The 22,810-nt window shown below is 41.5% G+C and overlaps 1 protein-coding gene across 9 annotated transcripts in view; it reads right to left on the bottom strand.

The window, feature by feature from the left end:
* Window positions 1-22,810, bottom strand: part of RBFOX1 (RNA binding fox-1 homolog 1) — a 380,384-nt gene that overhangs the window by 78,162 nt on the left and 279,412 nt on the right. For 7 of the 9 annotated variants that reach the window (XR_004055484.1, XR_004055485.1, XM_010353868.2 and 4 more), the window contains one exon: window positions 4,698-4,778. The exons of the other annotated variants lie outside the window; for them this stretch is intronic. Coding sequence is in view for 5 of the 7 variants with exons in the window: in XM_010353868.2 (XP_010352170.1) it covers window positions 4,698-4,778 (81 nt within the window). In the remaining 2 variants the exon portion in view is untranslated. The remainder of the gene's footprint in view (window positions 1-4,697; window positions 4,779-22,810) is intronic. 9 annotated transcript variants of the gene reach the window in all.

Here is a 22,810-nt window from a genome sequence, read left to right as displayed (position 1 = left end):
GTGGATAGTCCACATGTCAGCAGCCCTGCCTGTTGCAGTAAACCTTTGTTAAAGGGTTGCATTGTTTCTGTTGTATAAGCCTATGGAAAAATACTAATTGCAAATGTTTTCCATTTGATACTAGGTGATCTTGCCTAATTCTCTAGAGTTTTGTTCTTGCTTCATTTAAGTCGGATAGAAAGCAGGCCCATTTTATACTCTGGATGAGAGTAGTTTATTAGGACGTGTAAGAGGACACATGATAAACTGTGACACAATTTGAACTAGGGTTTTAAACCCGCATGAAGTTTGGGGTGAGGGAGAAAAACTGGAGTCATTTGGGGTCTGATGGAAGACTCTATGCAATTAGATTGTATGGAAACAAAGTTTTGAGTGAAAAATCATTCTCTTAATACTTTCATGTGTCCTGGGTCACATTATTAGGATGATCCACTTAATGGGAGGGGGAACCTCACCATTATGCAAAAATGCATCCTCAAAAGCAGGTAACTTCAGTAGGAATTATTTTCATTACAGACGAATTCAGCAGGGTTCCTTTAAAAACCATCTCCCCTACTGCATTTAAGGGTGTTACTTACAGATGATTAGCTATTTGGCTGGAAAGAGGTACAATTTAAGTCTTAAAAAATCTAAGGCCAGTTAAAGATCCATAGAGGAAAAAATGCAAAAAAAAAAAAAAAAAAAAAAAAACCCCACAAAAACAAGGCTCCATAGTTATCTTGGAAGTCAGTAGACACATAGGATCCAACATAGCAAAAGGGTCATTTACACATACCTTTCTTCAGGAGCACAGCTGTTAAACAGAAATGAGGAACACACACATTTTCAAGTTAAAAAAACAAGAGCATCCTATGTGATTGCTGAGAAGTATGGTAGCCTCAGCTTCGAGGGCAATGGTTGGATTCCTAGAGAAAAAGTCGGCACCCATCAGAGCTCAAAGACAAAATATGACTCTCAGCCCTGTGCAAATCGAACCTGCCGGGAGGAGAACAATCCTGGATGACCACGAATATAACTCCTCTGTATGTGTGTGCGTGCACAGGCCTGCATGCAAACATGACCCTTTATGTGCTGGCTGACCTGTTGCAGGAAATGGGGAATGGCTCTGTACTGGAATATGCATCTAATCCAGAAGAGAAAAACGTAAGGGAATGTTGCAAAGTCAGCAGTCCACAAACAGCCTAGACCAAAAAGCCATAAAGGAGAAAGGAAACCACAACAATGTATCTTAGGGATGTGCAGACAAACTTAACATTCAACACCAATGCACAGCCTGTACATAGAAATAACTGAAGGCCTCTCTGGCTACCCAACTGGAGAGGGAGCAGTCTGAGTCGGTCACCATTACAAAATACTAATAGAGCTTGACAATCTGAATATCCTTGCTTAAGTATCAACAAGTGAGGATTCTTAATGTAAGAAACTAGTTTTTGTTTCGCTTTTTAATGGGGTAGTAAAATTAGTTATTTCCTTTAAAACTGCTCTATTAAAGGGCATTTATTTTAATATTTTTGAAAAAAAAATTGCTATGAACCTAAGTTCTCAAGCATGGCAGAAGAGGTGAAAATATAACATAATGAAACAACAGAATACTATGGGGCCATTCACATTTGTATAAAAAGCACATGGCATGATATAAAATGTGCAGGTAATATGACTGATACAATTTAGAAATGAAGGATATCGGATGCACATTATACAATTTCCATAATTGTAAATTTTTACTTTAAACTTAGAAAAAAAAAGTAGCTACAGTTAGTGCAGTGATACTGTATTTTTAATACTAAAATCAAACCTTTAAATTGGAGATCAGTATACGTCTTCTGTAAAGAGCCAGACTGTTAAAATGTTAGGCTTGGCAGGCCACCTAGGTCTCTGGCACATTCTTTTTATTTTGTTTTGTATTTTCAATCCTTGGAAAATCAAAAAACCATTCTTAGTTCATAAGCCTTGTAACACAGGCCACGGGCTGGGTTGGGTGATCTTTGCTTTAGATGGTTTCATTTTCTCTGTATGCTTCGGCTATTTTATTATGGAGAACTTGGGAAATATTTTCATGGCAATGTGAGTAGATGCTTCCCCAATTCACTTTAAAACAGCTATACCAATTGAAACTAGTACACTTTTGGAGTTGATTGTTTCGTTCACTTCTGTAAAGAAAATTGAAATATAGATATGTCATATCATCATATACAGCCATACTGTCCAATATGGTAACCATTAGCCCCATATGGCTAATAAATACTACATAAAAATGAGTGCCTCAGTTTCATCAGCACTGTGCTGGATAGCATTAAGATTTTATCCCAGACACTTAAATAGGGCCGCAATGTTAGACCCAGCCCTATGGTAAGTTTTGTCACACCAACTCTCCTTCAGAAAATAATAGAGAAGGAAGACCAGGTAAATGAAACAGTGATCAGATTTAGTCAAATGGACTCAGAAAGGCAGCTGAAGGTTGAATAATTTTCCCAGGTTCAGAAGACAAATCTGTTACACACTGGCTCTGGGATTGCCCTCCGTTTCCTCAGTTGTCAAGCGAACATTGTGATACCTACCTGGTGCTGGTTTTGAGAGGAATACACAAGGCTAGACACGTGAAAATGTGTAGTAGCATTACAATTTCAGGAGACACATGTACACACATTTACATCAGCCCCAAGGAGGCCTTTCTGAATTTGTGGTCACAAATTCAGAAAGAACCACTTCTTGTCAGTATGGTTAGATTTGGGCTTCTTGGGAGGCACAGAAAAATGTCTTGCATTTAATTAATGCCAAAATTGCCATTAAAGATTATACTCTGGGCCGGGCATGGTGGCTCGTGCCTATAATCCCAGTACTTTGGGGGGTTGAGGTGGGTGGATCATCATCTGAGTTCAGGAGTTCAAGACCAGCCTGGCCAAGATGGGGAAACCTCGTTTCTACTAAAAATACAAAAATTAGTGGGAGTGGTGGTGCATACCCATCATCCCAGCCACTTGGGAGGCTGAGTCATGAGAATTGCTTGAGCCCAGGAGGCAGCGGTTGCAGTGAGATGAGATAGCACCACTGCACTCCAGCCTGGGTAACAGAGCGAGACTTAGTCTCAAAATCAACAACAACAACAAACCTCTAATTGTGAGAAACAACTGGCTGTCACACCTCCTGAATACTTCAGACCCTTGGGTGTGTCACATGATATTTTTCGTTCCATGTGACTGTGGTAACCTTTGCCCCAACAGCGAGGAGGTTGGTTTTCCTCAGCTTCACAATTTAGGAGATGAAGATGTTTGGCTTTGGCATGACGGTGAGGATTCTCCTGTGTCTCTTATCCCTCAAGCCTGGTACTCCTGCTCTGCTCCCCATTCCTGCCTTTTACAACTACTCTGAGAAGCAGCCCCCAAGCCTACTCCAGGCACCCAGACTGACTTAAGCACTGACCCTAAAGACAACTCATTCAGCAGTTATGGGAACTTCACAGGATTTACACACATTGTATAAAACAGATGATAAAGTTTCAGCTGTGGCTGGGACACTCTTTCAGAAGGGGTATACCCTCTGGGAGAACATGGTAGAGTCAGTGGTGACTTTAATTCTTCTACCTGCTCTGGGAATTGCGGTGAGGGTAGGGCATCCTTCAACCCAGAGCATCCATCCGAGGCAGAGAAATCTTCGGTTCTTCTACGTCAACATTGTGATCTACTTCCTGTATTTTGGGTCTCTTCCCTCCAGCCCCTGATGGCTAGACTTATCTATGTTTAAAAGTGCCCTGACTTTTTAAAAGATACTTATTTATTGTTGCTGCCCCTGCACTTGATTAAATGAGTGGGGAACCACATTTGTCTCTGTGTTCCTGCTCCTCATCTTCCTCCTCCTGCTCTTGTTCCTCCTCCTGCTCCTGTTCCTCCTCCTGCTCCTGTTCCTCCTCCTGCTCCTGCTCCTCCTCCTGGTCCTGCTCCTCCTCCTGGTCCTGCTCCTCCTCCTGGTCCTGCTCCTCCTCCTGGTCCTGCTCCTCCTCCTCCTGGTCCTGCTCCTCCTCCTGGTCCTGCTCCTCCTGCTGCTCCTCCTGCTGCTCCTCCTCCTCCTCCTGCTGCTGCTCCTCCTGCTGCTGCTCCTCCTGCTCCTCCTCCTGCTCCTCCTCCTGCTCCTCCTGCTGCTCCTCCTGCTCCTCCTCCTGCTCCTCCTCCTGCTCTTCATGCTCCTCCTCCTCCTCCTGCTCCTGCTCCTGCTCTTCCTGCTCCTGCTCCTCCTTATTGGAATTACATAGCAAAGATAGAACAGCCTAGGAAACAAGTGACTAGCTGCACTGTGAGACAACTGTGTACAAGAATCCTGGTCAAGCATCTTTTGCTAGGCAAGGGTGCCTTTTGGGTGGCGTGTATATGCTATTTAAACTATTTTTACATTAATTTACAAAGCTATGATAGAAGGCAGGCAATGAGCTAGAGCTTCCCACCCTCCCATGCCCCTCCCCACCAACCCCATGCCCACATTCCCAACCGTTGGGACCCAATCCTGATGGATCTAACAAAGAATGTCCAGGACATCTGGGAAGTGGCATGAGAGACACAGACATGCTTATGAAAATTAACTTCACCTCAGAGAGAGCCACAGAGAGGGAGGGGCAGAGGGAGGGGGAGAGCACTTACATGGCAGGGAAGGTGATTGGACTCAGATTTATATCACAAAACAAAAAGGAGCCACGACAGTGGGCTTACTTGCAGAAGTATATACAAGTGAACTGGGGGCACTGTACATGGAAGATCCCTCCTGGTTGGCCTGGCACAACAGGACCGTGCCTACGAAAGAGAGAGAGAGATGGTATCTGGTTTGGGAATTGGCACACTACACCTGAGAGATCACGGCAATGCAACCGAGAAAAGCAGAGAAATGAAAACAGCCACATCCCAGAGCGCAGGACAAGGGCACCCAACAAAGCCCGCTGCCTTAGCCAAAGGGAATCAATGGAAGCCCCCACACCCTCAACAACCCGGCCCGCCAAGCACACGTCATGACTTTTCACACGGGGTTGTGCAGCGTGCTCTGGTTGCCCCAGGGCCCAGGTTCAGATCAGGAATGGAAGCAGCGTGGTATCCTGAAAACGGAACTTGAGCAATATTGGAGGGAACTAGATAGTAAGCCTGACTCAGACACCTCTTCACTGTGTGATCCTGGCAAGTCACTGTACCTCTCTGTGCCTTGGCGTTTCCAGCTGGAAAATAGGAGTAAATATACCTACCTCCAAGAAGGGCTGTGCATCGTATGACTGGAGATGTGCCCAGGGCAGGGGCTGGCATGTAATAATCAATCAATAGTAAGCATACATGTTGATACGTTTATGGAAAACTGTACCTTCCTTCAAACATCAGTCTTTCCGAATCAGTTCTTCAGAGGAAGAACCAAAGTAAGGCACAGAAAGAGAAATTGCAACTTTTTGCCATCCCTGGGACCCACCCTGGACCCACGCTGGACACTGGGTGAGAGAATCTTTGGCTTCTGCATTCCCACTTTCTTCCCTAAAGCTCTCTGCCTTCCAGCCACAGAGGCTGCCTAGCTCATCCTGCAAACCGCGGCTGCATTGCAGCAATGACTTTCCTCCTCCTGATTTAAAGCGAAGGGCACTGGGTTTATCCTTGCAAGATGGAATTTTACAGCGGCGAATAATGGTGGAATCCTGAGATACCTCCTCAGTCTATGACAGATTTTGAACAACCACCCACTCCGGGGATGACCGGGGTCAGGAATTGTCAGGGTATCAATTCTACTTTCCAGCTGCTGCAAGACTCAAATTCCAAAACTTTGTAAAGAATTAGAATTCTGAGGAGTTTTAAGGCCATTACTGGTGATGTAAATGCCTCCCTGTGGTTTCTGGTCACTTCCCTGGCTAGGAAAGGTCAACCACCCCAGTTTGATTTGGGGTCCCCTGTCAGGACCACCATGGGAAAGCAATCTACCATGATAAGAAGCCAACCTTACAAGTTCCCCAGAACAGGGAACTTTTCTACATCCTTGGAGACTTGCCCTAGGGAATAGTTCTATGATCCTTCGGTATCTTCCCTACGATCAACAAAAATGTAGTTTAAACTTCCAAAGTGTGTGGGGCCCTGCCACATAGAGGGACTGCAGAGGGATGTCATCAACGGAGAGTAAACCAGATACAATTCTTCCTAACCCATCTCACTCTTCCCCTGTTACCAGTCTGACAACTCCATCCACTCCCAGGGAGAAGCAGCCCAGGATCAGAGGTTCTACCTGAAGGAATGTCCCATAGTCCTTTTCAATCTGGTATCCCATGCTTATAGCTGGAGAAGAACCACCCCCACCCCCAAAATTGCCCTTCACACAACAGTGAAATTACCTTGAAAATAACTAATCTTCTCTTGGTAGTAAATATATCAAGAGTCTGGAGGGGTGTCAGTCATGATCCACCCGTGGTAAACGAGTAGTTCTTTCTTCTTCTTCATTTAAAAACAGTGTATCAGCCAGGTGTGGTGGCTCATGCCTATAATTCCAGTATTTTGGGAGGCCGAGGCAGGTAGATCACCTGAGGTTAGGAGTTCGAGACCAGCCTGGCCAACATGGTGAAATCTTGTCTCTAATAAAAATACAAAAATTAGCTGGGCATGGTGACAGGTGCCTGTAATTCCAGCTACTCAGGAGGCTGAGGCAGGAGAATCGCTTGAACCCAGGAGGTGGAGGTTGCAGTGAGCCAAGATCACGTCACTGCACTCCAGCCTGGGTGACAAGAGCGAAACTCCCCCTCAAAAAAAAAAAAAAAAGAAGTTTATCACAAGGGATGAGATGATCCTTTACATGGTTTAACCTCTCCTCAGGTATTTCCAGTTTTAGCAGGTCACTGGGGATTAATAGCAAACAAACCAAACTCCAAAGAATGGAGACTGGGATATGAAACCAACCAAGGGGAGGCAAGCTACCTACACCAGGAAAGACAGTCTCCTCTACAGTCAGTGCTCTTTATCGATGAGTACTCCTGTGTGACTCTGCAGTGCTTATCCATGTGCTTCTGCTCACTGCTAGAAATCTTAGAAATGAATGTTTCTATAGGACACACAGAGTTATCAGATCAGAATCATCTAGAATAGGATCCTAGCAGGTGGATTTAGGGAAAGCTCCTCAACCTTCTCTCCTGTGCATGCCTGGTTAAAAAAAACACTTTTAAAATCAGATCTGAAGTTTCTTGGAGTGCCTAAATTTCAAGAGCAAAATGTATAACTGTAACAAAAACATACGCAGAATGACATTTCAGTATGGTATGGTTAAAACCCTTGGGTCAATTTGCAATATCCTCGATGCAATTTATAGAATACCACTGGGACACAGCACAGATTTTTGCCTGAAAAGCTAACCTCTGGCAGGGCATAATGAAGCATTCCTAATTTTTTTTTTAAGCTGTGGATTCTGAGAACCTGGACTGAAATAACTTCTTTGGATACTTTCTTAATAGCAAAAAAAAAAAAGAAAAAAAAAGAAAAAAAAAAAAACTTTATGCAATAATTTTAACCTTTTATAAAACAAAATGTATGCCTTCACAGGACTTGGTTTTTGTTTTATCTAAAAGCATCCTCCAATTTAATTTGCAAAGTACATACTATATGTTCCCTTAGTGCTTTGTGACCTTTTCTTAAAAGGAAGCTTTGAATTCAACAAAACCAAAGCAGCAGAGAACACTGCAACCTCCATGCATTTTTCTGGGGCAGGGAAGGGTAACTGTTTGTTTTAAAAAGTAAGTCAAATAGGTAATAAGGTACAAGTAGCAGTACGAAGAGTGCCTACAATGTCATTACAAGTGCTTCTCTATATAGCCTCAACATAGCTCTTTAGTGAGTCCACTGAGCTGGATCTTCTGTCCGTCCCTAGCCTTCAACATAAACCTTCTACTGTCAAATGCCAGGAACCTTCATCTGTATCACATGGTGACATCGGAACTTCTCAGACTTCTGTGCTTTTAACAAATTCTTTATAATTTAAGGATGGCAACTGGGGTCAATTTATACCACTACCTACCCACTCTTTAGCCAGAATGGAATTAATCAATTTCAGTATTATGCTTTCCTATTGACGTGGAATCCTCACAAGCATTCTCAACACAGCCAGTAGGCAATGATTCCCATTTGATTAGAGTTGAAGGGAATCAAACCTTCATGCCATTCCTGCTCTTAGAGTTAAACCATTTGAAACTGACTTTTTTTTTTGGACAAATAGAATTAAATGTTGCTAAGTTCATGTGGTTCAACTTAAACAAAAAAGTGGCTTCCCTTGTCCTCCTCCAATGTAGTTTAAAAGTGACTAGTCCTCAGGGGTGAATTAGTCACCCCTATTCTATGCTCTGATCTTACATTTTTAAACCTTCCTGATAGATCCTTCTTGGTCCTATACTACAATTTTCGACTTACATATTGGTCATCTGAACTCTAAAATCCAGCTGGGGTAGAGCCAAATCATACATATCTTTTCATCCCCAGCACCTAGCAATATACCTGGTCCTCAGAAGGATTAATGCATATCATTGAATTATAAAACATTTTTAAAAAGAACTCTCCACTTCTATCTTTGCTAAAAATAGTAGGTTTTTTTCCAACCAATCCTTCTTCTACCTATTGTTCATGGCAGGAAATTTGCATGCCTAAAGTTTAACTAGACTTACAAACTACATCTAACTTTTATAGATTGAAATAGCTTCAATCTATTTCACGTGTTGTCTCTTCTTTCCTGGTTCTTATAAAATTGGCTCATCTGGTCTAACAAGAAACCTGGGCAGCCCTAACTGTCTCGATGACTGTATCAGCACCTGGCAGAGACTGAGCTCCATGGGACAGACCTCAATCTCGGAATAATCAGAGCCCGTTCCAAAACCTGTCACACTTGCTTGCTCTGAGTGCTGGGTCATCGGCATCCCCACATCCTGGCAAGATGTCCCACAGCCACTCTCCAGCAGGGTTTGGAATCCTCCAGTGAGGAAGGGGTAAGCCAGGGTCAAGGCCTCAGATTGGGCATCAGAACCCTTTCTGCTCAGTCATAGTCTCCCTGCAGTGTGTAGGGGATCATTCCTGGCCCCGAAGGGGCAGGGACAAGCCTAGAAAGGATGCTTCCCATCACAGACAGGAAGGAGGAAGCGTTGAAAAGTGTTTACTCTGCTGCCAACCCCGAAGTGAGGAAAACTGGACTCAAACCGGAACAGCAGTGCAGTTTCACAGCTCCATGCCTTTGCAGAGGCTTTCTCTTTTTCCAGGAAATCTCTTCCTTACTCTAGATAACTCCTTTCTGGATGCAGCTCTGGCTTCTCCTAGAAACCCTATCTATGTACCTTTGTCTGGCCGAGTTCAGCTTCCTTTCTCTGCTTTTTAAAATTGTGTTGTTGTAATCTATTTAATGTGTGTCTTCCCCCATTGATGCTACTAATTTCAAAGAGATCAGGAATCATGTGTTTATCTTCCTATCCTCATGCGTTCAGGAACCTAGACTAAGAGGCAAGAAGCAAATGAAGAGAGAATCCAAAGGTTTCTGATAGGCAGCCATGTTATACTTTCAAGAAATAAAATTAAAATGGAAGATGGAAAGCAAGAAAAGGGTGTTTGGCAACGTCTGACCCTTCCCTTTTAGTATCAAGTAGGCACAGTTCCAAGCCAGCACATGGTGAATAACTAGAACCTTTCCTACATAATTTCCAAATTAAAAAAAAAAAAAAAAAGCGAAAGGAACATCCCAACTGCCTGGCGACTGGGAGCAGTCAATTAGCTTCATGAGCTCCAAGATTAAGATGGGTTAGGATATCTGAAGAATCCCCTGGAAGATGCAAACAGCAACAGCTAGACTTTATGAAATAGCTAAGATGGAATGAGTATTCTGGGGTACCTGTGCAGGAAGTTTCTGTGTATGTCTTCCACTGTCTGTACCTCTAATACAGGAGTTATTAAGAAATTAAGGCAGATAGTAAGGGTAAAGGTTCTAGGTGGAAATTTTCCTGTAATAAGAAAGCACCCCCAAACCATCTCTTTTCTAACAGAAAAGACTGCTTGAAGAGCTCAGCAGGCAAGCTTTGATATGCAAATACCAGCCATTAGAAACAGGGTTCACTCAGTATGGTGATTCCTGCTGTCTTCTCCTTGTCACCACCTGTGCCCAGTGTAATGGCCACCTCCAGATAACACCATGTGTTCAGAACATCATGGCGACCTGCATTTACATATTAAAGGACTAAGGTGGGAGGGCCAGGTTTTTTGCCAGCTACGCAAATGACACACCTGGCCAAACCAATCCCCTGGGCTGTATGCAAATCAGACACCACCTTCTCCAGCCTCCCCTGTAATCTACCACTTTTCTGCCACACACAGGCTTTCTCTTTGTTCCATGCCCCTCTCCCTGGTCTCTGTATGGGGAAGCGGTTCTTTTATTTCTTCCTCCTTTCTTGCCTATTACACTTTTCGCTCCTTAAAACCACTCCACGTGTGTCCATGTTACTCCTATCAGTGCAAGACCAAGAACTTTGACATTCCTCCAGTCAGCAGAACTGTACCACCTCTAAAAACCTCTGTGTGCTGGTGCAGAGTCACACAAAAATAGAACTCTCCACTGAGATCTGGCTTTCCTAATGTCACTCAGCCAAGGAAAGAAGCTTACTCTGGAAAGAGGGCTAAGAGGAGCAGCCTAGAACCCTGCAGGGCAATGGCTCAGTGAGTACAAGTGCTTATTAGTCCCTCTGCCTCTAGTGTTCAGCCAGGAGACTGGTGTAGTGAGTATTATCATTCATTTCGCAGGTACTTATTGGCATCTACTAGTGTATGTACCAGCCACTGTGCTGGGCTTTGGGGCACATCTGTTGAACTCCATGTGCTTTCCCAGAGGATGACATGTTACCACTTTTAGTGCTCATATGCTCAGTAACAAATGTATACATGAAAAGGAACAAAAGAATGATTCTGAATATCAAACCAAACCTTCGTCTACCTAACTAGTCACATTGCTCACTAAGTATAATTATTTGAGAACAATTTTAATTAGATACAACTATTAGGGTTTTGGCCAACATTCTATATTTCTGCTAAATAATGCTATCATAACTGAAAGTTTAGCAGAAATAGAAATCAATGCTAGAAATGTTTTGATTCTACATCAAGAAAAAGCTTTCTTCAATATTTGCCAAAGAATATTTACTTTGCATTTGTCCCTCCATAATAGGGGTCTCATGTCATTAGTCCTTCCTCACTGACATTAAAAGAGGCACAGAACAACTAAGTCTTTTCCCAAAAGCCTTACCAATCAGAGGTAAATTTTAGATGAAAAACAAGTTGAGTTCCTAAATTGTCACTCATTTCATCAGTGAGTCCTTCCTTCAGTCCATTATGGTAGAATCATTTTTAAATGCTATAACTCTGAGTACTTCAGAATGTGACTACTTGCAGAGAGGTCTTTAAAGATGTAATTAAGTTAAAATGAGGCCATATGGGTAGACCTTAATCTGACACATCTCCTTGGAAGAAGAGGAGATGAGGACACACAGGGAAACCCACGTGAAGACAGAGAAGATGGCCATCTGCAAGCCAAGGAGAGAGGCCTCAGAAGAAACCAACCCTACCAACATACGATCTCAGACTTCCAGCATCCAGAATTGTGAGAAAATAAATTTCTGTTTAAGCCAGGATTCCCCAACCCCCGGGCCACGGACCTTACTGGGCCACACAGCAGGAAGTGAGCTGCAGGTGAGTGAAACAAAGCTTCATGTGTATTGACAGCCTCTCCTCATTGTTCACGTTACTGCCTGAGCTCCACCTCCTGTCAGATGTTCTCAAAAGTGTGAATCTTACTGTGAACTGAGCATGCTAGGGATCTTGGTTGTGTGTTCCTTATCAGAATCTAATGCCTGATCTGTTAATGCCTCCCATCACCCCCAGATGGGACTGTCTAGTTGCAAGAAAACAAGCCCAGGGCTCCCACTGATTCTACATTATGGCGAGTTGTATAATTAATCCATTATATATTACAATGTAGTAATATTAGAAATAAAGTACACAAGAAATACACTTGAATCATCCCGAAACCATCCCCCTTACCTGGTCCAATGGAAAAACTGCCTTCCACAAAACCCAACCCGGATGCCAGAATGGTTGGGGACTGCTGGTTAAGCCACCCAGTCTGTGATACTCTGTTATAGCAGCACTAGCCAACTAATACACCTACCTACCTTACCATGAGGGTCCCCGACAAAGTGACCCACAAGCCTCAAACTTCTCTTGGCCCTAGAAGCCAAAGAGGTTACCATGAGGTCCCTATCGATGGAGGTGACTGCTTTCAATTGACAGATTTATCCAAAATTTACCCAAAGCCCCAATGGACTGTGGATACTTTTACAGTCATGTGTTTTTGAACACCAGACTAGCATTGAGCTAATCCATGTAAGAATATTTTCACAGTTAATCCTTAATGCTTTTATACCAGCCTGAAAGATGAGCTGCTCTGAAGGGTTATGGTAGAGTTTTAAGTATAGGGATACTTCCATTTGGGCACAGATGTTGCAGAAAAAATGTTGCTCTGAATGTTTACTTCTTATAAATCAAATCATGTTTTAATTGTACCAAGGGATTTCCATATTTAAAGGGGCCCTGAAGCGAATCTGTCTATAGTGTAAATAATCCCTCACTCCAATTTATTTTTATAAGCTTTGGTTTTCATAACATTCAAAAAGAAATACACCACTTCTTGCTTGTTTCCTCTTTTTGCTTTGTATTTTGACATAACTTGAGACTTTTTGGAAAAGTCACAAGAATAATACAAAGAAGAACAATTTGTTACTTGATTATTTACTGTTTGAAAATTTTAATGATTCACTCGAACTGTTCACTTCATCTCCTGCAGCCAAAATTTAGGCTAATAGTGGCATTGACAGAAAATATTTAACTTAATATGATAAACCTAACAATAAGAGCTCCCAAAGTGTTTTACTGAATACCTGAGAACCACTGGGTATTCTGTCCAACTTTAACTTAGATTATCATTTACTCTTAATGACTCTCTAGGACAGACACTATTTTTATACCCATTTAATAGATGAAGATACTGAATCATAGAGAACTCTTTGTTCTTGTCCGAGGTGACTCAGATCTTGTGAGGCTGACTGCAAACCATACCAACCAGATTCCTGGACCCATGGTTCTAACAGTCATCTTCTAAATCAAGTGCTGCCCAACTACAGACTTTTGGCCAAATCCAACGTCTTCCCCCATCCTAACCCCCGGCCCCCCACCTATTTTTATATGGTCTGTGAACTAGGAATGCTTTTTACAATTTAAATGGTTGACAAAAATCACAGCAACATTTGACCAGTGAAAATAGTATGAAACTCAAGTTTCGGTATCTAATAAGTAAAGTTTCACTGGAAGACAGCTACATCTATTCATTGTTGTGTATGGCTGCTTTTCTGCTAAAATGACAGGGCTGAGTAATTGCAAAGAGACCTTATGGCCTGCAAAGGCTGAAATGTTTACTGTCTGGCCCTTTACGGACAAAGTTTGCTGATCAATGTTCTAAGATCCCTTTACTGCTTGGAACAATACTAACAGTAACTGCCTCTCAGTACACCATTAGCCCTTCCCCAGGGAAATGGCACTAAGTATTTCAGAGGCTATCATTTGATCAATACTTGCCAAAAAATTAATTTTATTTCATTTTTGTTCAAAACACACTTTTTTAAAACACAGGCTTTTAAAAATATTTGCTCAAAATTTATTTTGAATTGTTTTTCAAAACAACAAAACAATTAGGCCAGGTGTGGTGACCCTGCCTGTAATCCCAGCACTTTGGAAGGCCAAGGCAGGTGGATCACTTGAGGCCAGGAGTTCAAGACCAGCCTAGTGAACATGGCAACCCCCCCCCCCCCCCCCGCCATCTCTAACCAAATAAAAAAACACACAATAATTAGCCAGGCATAGTGGCATACACCTGTAACCTCAGCTACTTGGGCGACTGAGGCACAAGAATTGCCTGAATCCGTAAGACAGAGGTTGCAAATGAGCTGAGTTTACACCACTGCACTCCTGCCTGGGTGGGAGACTCCATCTCAAAAAAGAAAAAACTTCAAAAAGTTGTTCCATAGAGTATCTGTGGAGGTCCATCAATTTGGCCACAACAAAACAATGGAAATAAGTTTTATCTTGTAAGATGGTCGTCCTTCAAAGTTACAGGTGTCAATATAGAGATAAGAGGACTACTAGGACCTTGCTTCTCAAACTCTACTATGCTCCAAATCGCCTGGGCCTCTTCTAAATGCAGATTCTTATCTAGGGGGTATGGGGTGGGGCCTGAGACCCTGCATTTCTCATAGGCTTTCAGGGGATGCAGATGGTGCTGACAACAGTAAAATGGTAAGGACTACATAGGAACCTCATGTACAGCTAATATTGACAGTGCCCATTAAGCTGGCACTGGGTTTCAGGTGCTATACGAGATGTACTCTACATACATGCTTTTTTCTTATCAAACCCAAGAGGAGATGAAAGCTCAGAGAAAAAGTATAATAAAGCTAAACTATAAGCCAGTTTAGTCTGACTCCAAAGCTCAGATACTCTCTCTCAAAGCTACACCTGTTTATCAATGTTGTTACTTGGTCCTGAGTTGATAAAAACACAACCTTCAGCATGAGAATGATCAATACCCATTACCCGCATTACAACAAAGCCACATCTATGAATTCTGAAGCTGCCATCTGGCTGGAAACACCTGACTCTTCCAGGCTACAGATGTTAGCTACAACCTCCTGATCATGTTTAAGAATTTGCAATAGGGTTTTAAATCCAACCAAGGAAGCCTTTGGGCAAAATGTATCTTCTACAGATAAGAAAAATCCTACTTGCAAGATTGGAATAAGACATAGAGGAGGAAAATGCAGAGAGGAGAAATAGTGAATGTTTGAGATTTCTATAGTGTGTTGTTGAAAAAGCATAGGCTTTGAAACTTTTAACTTTGTTTTGGTTCCTGACCTTGCTGACTTCAAGTGAGTTGACTTTGGGTAAATCGCTGTGTTTGCCTCAGTGTTTGCATCTGTCAAATAGGGACAAAAATGTGTACTTCATCGAATATTACTGAGGATTAGAACTACGGCATGAAAGTGTTTGGCAAACAGTAATCAGTAAGTGAATCAACAATAATCATGGAAATAGCAATTGTTATTGGGTATCTAAAACAATGATGCTCTGAGGACTTAATTTGCTTTTAAGAAAGGAAATAGCAAATTTATAGCTATTCAACTATTTTGTTTGGCCACTAAACATAATGCTAAACATAATAGTTAATGACAAATATTTTAGTATTAAATGAATTAAAAGCACTTACATTTGAGAGTTTTAATGTGATAAGACATGTCTAGCTTCTAGTGGGAAGTCAGGGGACAGATCCTGGGTGCCTGGGCGAGGATTCCTATCTGGCAGAGCCACTGTGGGCAACCGTGAGAAGCTACTACTTGCTATAATCGAGACATAGTGTCTCTGATTTGGGATATTTCACTTATTTATCTCTCAGCCTGTTCCTAAAAACATTTTACTTTGCAGTCTCTGATTAGGAAAAAAAATTAGAAACTATAGTTCAACTGAAAACAATGGAGTTTACAAGTCTCTGCAAAGAACCTAGAAGGCTTTCTATACTCCCATCTCATCTTAGGAATAAGAGCCTCTAAGATGCTGTAAGACCCTGAAAACCTATCTAGAGAGGCTTCTCTGTTATTGCTTCTTGCATATTTCAAGTACTATTACAGAACTATTTAGGAGGGACTCTATTTGTGGAATGAGGATGACATTCTTGATCTTGAATTGCCCTCCTAAGCCTTCTCAGATTAGGCTTAAAATTTTGACCTCACTTTTTTGGTGAGAGTAGAAAATACACGTCACCTTTCAATCTCTCAAAGACTAATTGGATGAAGTTGTCTATGCCTGCCACAACATACACACACACACACACACACTCCCCCTTCCCCTGTTCTGCCTAAAAACATAGTATTTCAGCTGGTGAAAATCATTTTCAAAAATGAAAGAGAACTCATAGGGAGGATTTCAATCTTTACAATACCACGTGCACATCAAACAAACACTAGAATCATACAAACGGGTTTTTTTCTCCAGAGGAAATATCAGTAATATTGGGGTGTTCGTGTTTTAAAATGATACTGGGTTTAATACAATAAGTGTGCATTGATTAACCTTTGCGTCAGATTTAAATGTATAACCCATTAACTAATTTAATCTCTCGACAAAATAACAGCCGTTGGCATTATTCTTTGAATAATCCTTGTTTAGCTTCCATAATGGTATACAGTTTAATGAAAAACTCATTAGAATGTAGCATACAGCATAATTAATTCTGGCTGATTCTTTTGGTGTAAATAGCTAATGCAGATGCGGAATTCCGTTTTCCACTGGCTTTATTAATTTTTCTAAACCAGTATTTCCACTGTAATGCGTTTTAACAGTTCCATGTAAGTTCCAGAAATGCATTAACTGTCATCGATGTAGTTACTTAAAATAGGGTTTTGCCATTTGTCAGTTGGTTCTTCAAAACTACATTTTCAAAAGACAAAGAACAGGACAGCTCTGTTTTATACTTAGAGAATGAGTATCTACATATAATTAACAGAAAGGGTATTAAACACTTGGGTCAATTTATTTGTATTTACACACCAACTTAATTGGTTGGGGGAATAAGAGTGCACAATAAATTTTGAAAAGAACCATAAAAATGGGAAGCAAAAAGTCTTTCGAACTAAAGAGTTTATAATCTAATCAGTTAAAACATTAAAAAAAATCATGTCGCCTTTGTCTTAGGCACTAGATTAGTAATTAAGAACCCAATCTCCAGGGTTGCTGAGTAGTTGATAATCTGCTCCTAAGTATCCCAGCACCACAGGGCTTAATGCACATATTAGTAATAATAAGAGTCTTAATTATAAGACTGTTATTCACCGTGAGTATGGATGCAAGTGCTAACTCACCAACAGGTGTTTTGCTTATTTATTTTTAATTTTTATTACAATTGTTATTTTTAATAGAGCTTTCAATGGCTGCCTGTCACTGAAAGGATAAATTCCAAAATTCAGATTTCATTATGTAAAATTTTCAGGTCTTTTGCAACCTTTCTCCAGAAGGTACTCTCTGATCTCAACAGATCAATATTTCTCAGCCTTTGGAAAAAACGCTAACTTGGCTCAGAAATTCCCATCAGTAGGTATCAGGTGAAGATCAAGCATGTGTATTTTTTTTTAAGTTCTCTCAATAGATTCTAAAGATAAAGGTTGAGAAACACCTTAGGACCTTGCCAACCACCTCCATATTCCCTCCTGCAATGATCTTTACCCACTTTCTTGCCACGTGAACTCTTACCCTTTAAGACTCAATTTACACCACCCCTTTGACTCCTAATGCAGAGTCTTGTTGTTGTTTTAGCTCTAACAGGTATCACTGTGTACCACACACTCACTGACAGCTTGTTTTGCATCCTTCTCCTACCCTGTTGACTTTTAGAGGGAAGGCCTGGGTTTGTTTTGCTACCTCAGCACCTAGTACGGTGTCTAGTGCCCAATACTATGATTCTGCAATAAAAGGCGAATTCATGGAAACAAGTAGTAAGTGTTAATACATGGTCTCCTCTCTTTGACCCTTCCCTGATGAACATCAAACAACTGAATACCATCCAGCTAAGATCATGGGTTCATGCAGTATATAACCGCTAAAACTGTGCAATTTAAAAAACCAAAAGAAAAACTCTCCAGGGCTTAACCCGGTGGCTTTAAGACCACTGAGCTCTTCGAGCCAAGCTCACCAAAGTAGGGACACTGTTTTTGCACAGTCCATAAACTAAGAATGGCATTCACATGTTACATGTTTGAAAAAAAAGCAACTATTCTGTGACACATGAAAATTGTATACAATCTAACCTTCCATGTCCTTAGTTTTACTGCAAAACAGTCATGCCCATTTCTTTACATATTGTCTATGGCTACTTTTACACAGCAATGGCAGAACTTGGTAGTTGTAACAGGGATCATAAGGATCACAAAGTTAAAAACACTGTCTGGCCCTACACTGAGAAGTTGTTTGCAGACCCCTGCTTTAAGCTAACAAGCTGCACATTCTTTACTCTTTCAAAACTAAATTTGGCTTGTTTTTTCCTAGAGTCAAGCTACCCAGTGGTACGTTCTTATGCCATCATTATCCTCATTACTACCATCATTATGGATATCACTATATGTTGCAAGTTTACTTTTTTTTTTTTTTTAAAATGGTTGTGCAGGGAAGGGTTGACTATAGCAGGCCTGGGCTACCTCAAACGTTGCCCATTTTCCAAAACAACTTGTCCTTAGGATTGGACTTTGGCCAGATCCTGGGAGATGAAATATCAGCCATTAGAATATTCTTTGCCTGATAAGACTATTTTTGGGCCAGGCATGGTGGCTCATACCTGTAATTCCAGCACTTTAGAAGGCTGATGTGAGAGGATTTCTTGAGGTCAGGAGTTCAAGACCAGCCTGGCTAACGTGATGAAACCCCATCTCTACTAAAAATAAAAAATTAGCTAGGTGTGGTGGTGGGCACCAGTAATCCCAGCTACTTGGGAGGTAGAGGTTGCAGTGAGACAAGATCACGCCCCTGCACTCCAGCCTGGGTGACAGAGTGAGAGACTCCATCTCAGAAACAAAAACAAAATTGTTTTTGTATGCTTGAGGCCTTGGACCACACCATACAGATTTGATCCAATTGTTTATGGTAACCATTTATGGTGAATTCCTGTTCGTCACACCTCCATAGCGTGGGCTGAGGTCTGAGAGCTGGTCAGTCATGCAGGTGCAGCTTGCCTATGTGAGGAGCCTCTAATAAAAACACTGGACACTAAGGCTCAGGTGACCTTCACTGATACCACTATGCCTGTGCTATCACATGGCATGTCTGGAAAAATGAAGCACATCTGTGTGACTCCACTGTGAGAGGATACCTGGAAGCTTTCGCTGGGTTTCTTCTAAACTTCACCCCGTGCACTTTTCCTCTTTGCTAATTTTTCATCTGTATCCTTTTGTTACAATACACTAACTGTGAGTTTAACAGCCTTTTTGAACCCTGAGTCCTTCTAATCCATCATCGAACCTGAGAGTGGTCTTGGGGACTCCTGACACAGTTGTGCGGCATAAAATCAAAGTGTATGCTTTTCCCTTCTGGAGTCAAACACAATACAATGCTCCAAAGAGGAAACATTTACATGAAAGTCTTCAAATTCTTTGACTGCCATTGATGACTGTCGCTGTTCATACATTACTAGTGGTAGCAACCCATGGGGCATGAGAGTTATTAAGGCATTCCATGAATATGTGGCATCGTGAATAGCGTCAATGAGGACAGAATTTCTCAAACCCAGCACTACCGACACTTAGGGCTAGATAACTATTTGTGGTCAAGGAATGTCTTGTGCATTGTAGGGCGTTTTGAAGCATCCTTGGCCTCCACCCACTAGATGTCAGCAGTGAATGACCCTCCCCAATCCCCACCCCCACGACCATCCAAGATGTAACAATGAAATGTTTCCAGAAATTGCCAAATTCCCCTAAGAGAAAGGTCACTCCATGTTAAGAATCACTAATCCAGGATTTGGGTTAACTAAAGCATTGGTGGGAGGAAACCTATAGCTAAAAAATAAGCTTTAGAATCACAAAGATACAGCTTTGGCCCCACTCTTTAACTTTCACAGTCAGCACCCACTGGCATCGTAACTTCACTGGCTCTAATTTACATGCAAATAGAAGTTAACAACACTTCTCCTGAAAACTTCTAATTTTAAGTACATACATGTAAAGGTCTCACCATGAACTCTGGCATGTGGCAGACAACATTAAATGCAAATGTGTTTTCATTGTTATATTCTGTGACCTAATGAATAGAAGACACTGAGGACATGCCCTCATCTACGCCTACCACAGATGCTGCATAGCAAAGCAGTGAAAAAACATGGGCTTGAAAGTTAGAGAAGAAGGCCTTTATATAACAACCAGATTTTTTCACATAGTAGTTCTGTGATTTGGCAAATGAGGTAAAGCTTTCCCAGAAACCTTGACTTTATAATTTGATCATGAAAATAAGGGGATGGCATTTTCTTGAGGATTTGAGGTGAAACAAGGTGTTCAGCACAGTGCCTGCACAGAGCAAGTGCCTGGAAGTGGCCTGCTGTTGCTGATGGTTTGAGTTTCTCACTATGTGGACGACAGTAACTTAAAACTTCCCCTGTGAAATTTATCTGGAGTCAGATATCCAAACCACATCCACCTCCCATAGCCTGGATGTGACGCTTCTTGTATAAGGACCATCTTGACACCCCCTGCTTTTGCGGGGAGCAGTTCTTGACAGACTTCCCACTCAAAAGAAAGAGAACCAATTTATTTCAAAAATGCAGTTTTTAGCACATAAGCAAGTACTGATCTTATCTGAAGATCAAAAAACCCCACAGGCTTCATCAAAGATGAGCTGCATTCCCTCTGTGGGATCTAGAAGGACGCAGATAAAAATTAAGGCCAAATATGGGCAGGGCTGGATTAAAATCTGATAAGACAGATGTGGGGAGGAGAGAAGCAAAGTGAACTGCAACCAAAAGGGGAGGCAAAGGTAAACAGATGTACAAGATAAACTCTTTGAAGTGGAACATTTCCAGGCTGAAAATCCTTTGCTTTGGGGACTAAAATCTGGACTCTCCTGTTCCAGTTCACTGAAGTGCACTGCATTTGAATTTGGCAGATGTGTAAACAATACAAAACATCCCAGAGCCAAAGGTCATTGGTTCATGAGGAGCTGCTCCTTATGGCCATGGTTTTGAGTCTAGTCCTCGGTGGGTATGGGAAAATGTTGGAGCCAAGAGGGGTACCTGAATATCTGCTGCTTCGAAGGGCTTGGATGGTAACAGTTACCTTGTAAACCCACACTGTGCTCTTTTACCCCAAACCGGGCGTGCTTTGTACCCAGGACATTTTTAGCCAAATCACCCCAAGCCCAATGCCAATATAAATAAAACAGAGCAAACCTGTGTCAGGGACCACAGTGATCACAGGTGGGTTCCAGACAGTCTTACTTTTCTCAGATGCTGTTGGATCCAAATTGTAGGAAGGGAATTGAAAAGAGGTACATCTAAAAGTGTAACTAAAAGTCATTCTCTTAACTGTAATAGACTCTTGGTGGTGGAAGTGGGAGGAAAAAAAATGCGAGGGAGCCTTCATGGACCTTCTTTTGACCCAATTCTGAGATGAATCATGGCTCACCCCGGCCCACAGAAAACCAATACCTTCGTATGGTTAATCCAAGGTCAAATACAGTTGCCCTTTTGAGATAAGCAATCAAAGAGAGTTACAGCCAACCTCTTCGTTTCTAGACTTCATACTGAGATCCAAATCCACTTTCCTATCACTTAGCCCAGCATCAAGTCATGTGATCTGTGGCCAGGTCCTTTCCGACATGGATATAATCAATCGAGGTGACTTTGGTGATCACATGAACCTCTTCTATTTCTATTTTACAGTCTGCGAAGTTCTCTGATGCTCATCCTATTATCTGATCCTCCCTGTAACCCCAGGGTGAGTTTCTTTCAAGACCTGACCACCTTTCAAATGTGACTTCGCAGTCAGGCATGCCGTATTTTTCATTCCTGTCAATTTCTTTTTCCTCTAAAAACCAGAAATGGTTGCTTTCAGGAGTATCCATTCAGAATCTCCTTATTCTCCCCAAATTCCACTAATAATAAGTATCCCTAGGGGTAGTTTTTGTTATCTTCAAGGTTTTCAAGTTGGTTTACTCTGCATCTCCTTATTTTTAATTGTATGTTTCTCGTCTTTGGGACCTAACTATATCTTAGATCTGCATTTCCATTAGAAGATCTTTGCCTTTCCCTATTGATCATGTCTCATGGAATAATTTAACTCAATTCCAATTTCCCTTTGCAGGTGGGGTGCTCTCCATCCATGGAAGTGAGTTATGTGTGTTCAAGTGGTGCATCTTATGAATCTTGTTAAGCTTTGCTGCCTTATAGCCCCACTGATGGAATATTTAATCACAGAAATGAGTTGGCAGATATGATACACAACGTGGGTGAGCTTTGCAGTGTGTATCTTACAATTGAGAAGCAGATAAATTCAGTTTGTCAGCACCATGCTGACAACTTTGTATAACCTTCTGTTATTTATTTTGATTTTGCCTTACTTATTTATGAAGATTAAAGGAGCCATAAATCAACAGTTGCATTGGCTGGATATCGTGATTATCTTTAAAAGATAATACTTTTTAAAATATATTTTTTTTTTATTAGAAGACAAGGGAAATTCTCACAATGACAGGGAAAGTGTAAGAATCCCCTCTGAGACCTTTTCCTCCAGCTTCTTGGAAATACTATTTTTAATTATACTAAATAACACGAGGCCTGCTACTGGGTACAGATATTCCCAGTCTATTTCTCCTTACTGCCTTCAGTTTTACTTAAACTCTAAAGAAGGGCCATAGACATTGGCCAAAGGCTTCATGACTCACCTGGATTTGTGTGTGGGGACTTATCCTCATATGTCTTGAATAAACCCCAACGACTCTGGAGATGATTAGATTTAGAAATTATCAATGCTGTTCTTGCTTTATAGAAAACCACCCATCTCTCCTGGGAGAAGGTATATATTAATATATGTCATGATATGTGCTTATGTATGTGTATCTGTCTGAAGACTGGCACGGCATAAGCATTGAGAAGGGTTTTTATAAGTATGACTTGATGAGAATTCAGAAAAGAAAAACCATCCAAAATATATTAGAAATTTCTCAGT

This window comes from Rhinopithecus roxellana, chromosome 20 (assembly GCF_007565055.1).
Source record: "Rhinopithecus roxellana isolate Shanxi Qingling chromosome 20, ASM756505v1, whole genome shotgun sequence".
In the NCBI taxonomy this organism is placed as follows: domain Eukaryota; kingdom Metazoa; phylum Chordata; class Mammalia; order Primates; family Cercopithecidae; genus Rhinopithecus; species Rhinopithecus roxellana.
This window is presented reverse-complemented; position numbering and strand designations above follow the sequence as displayed.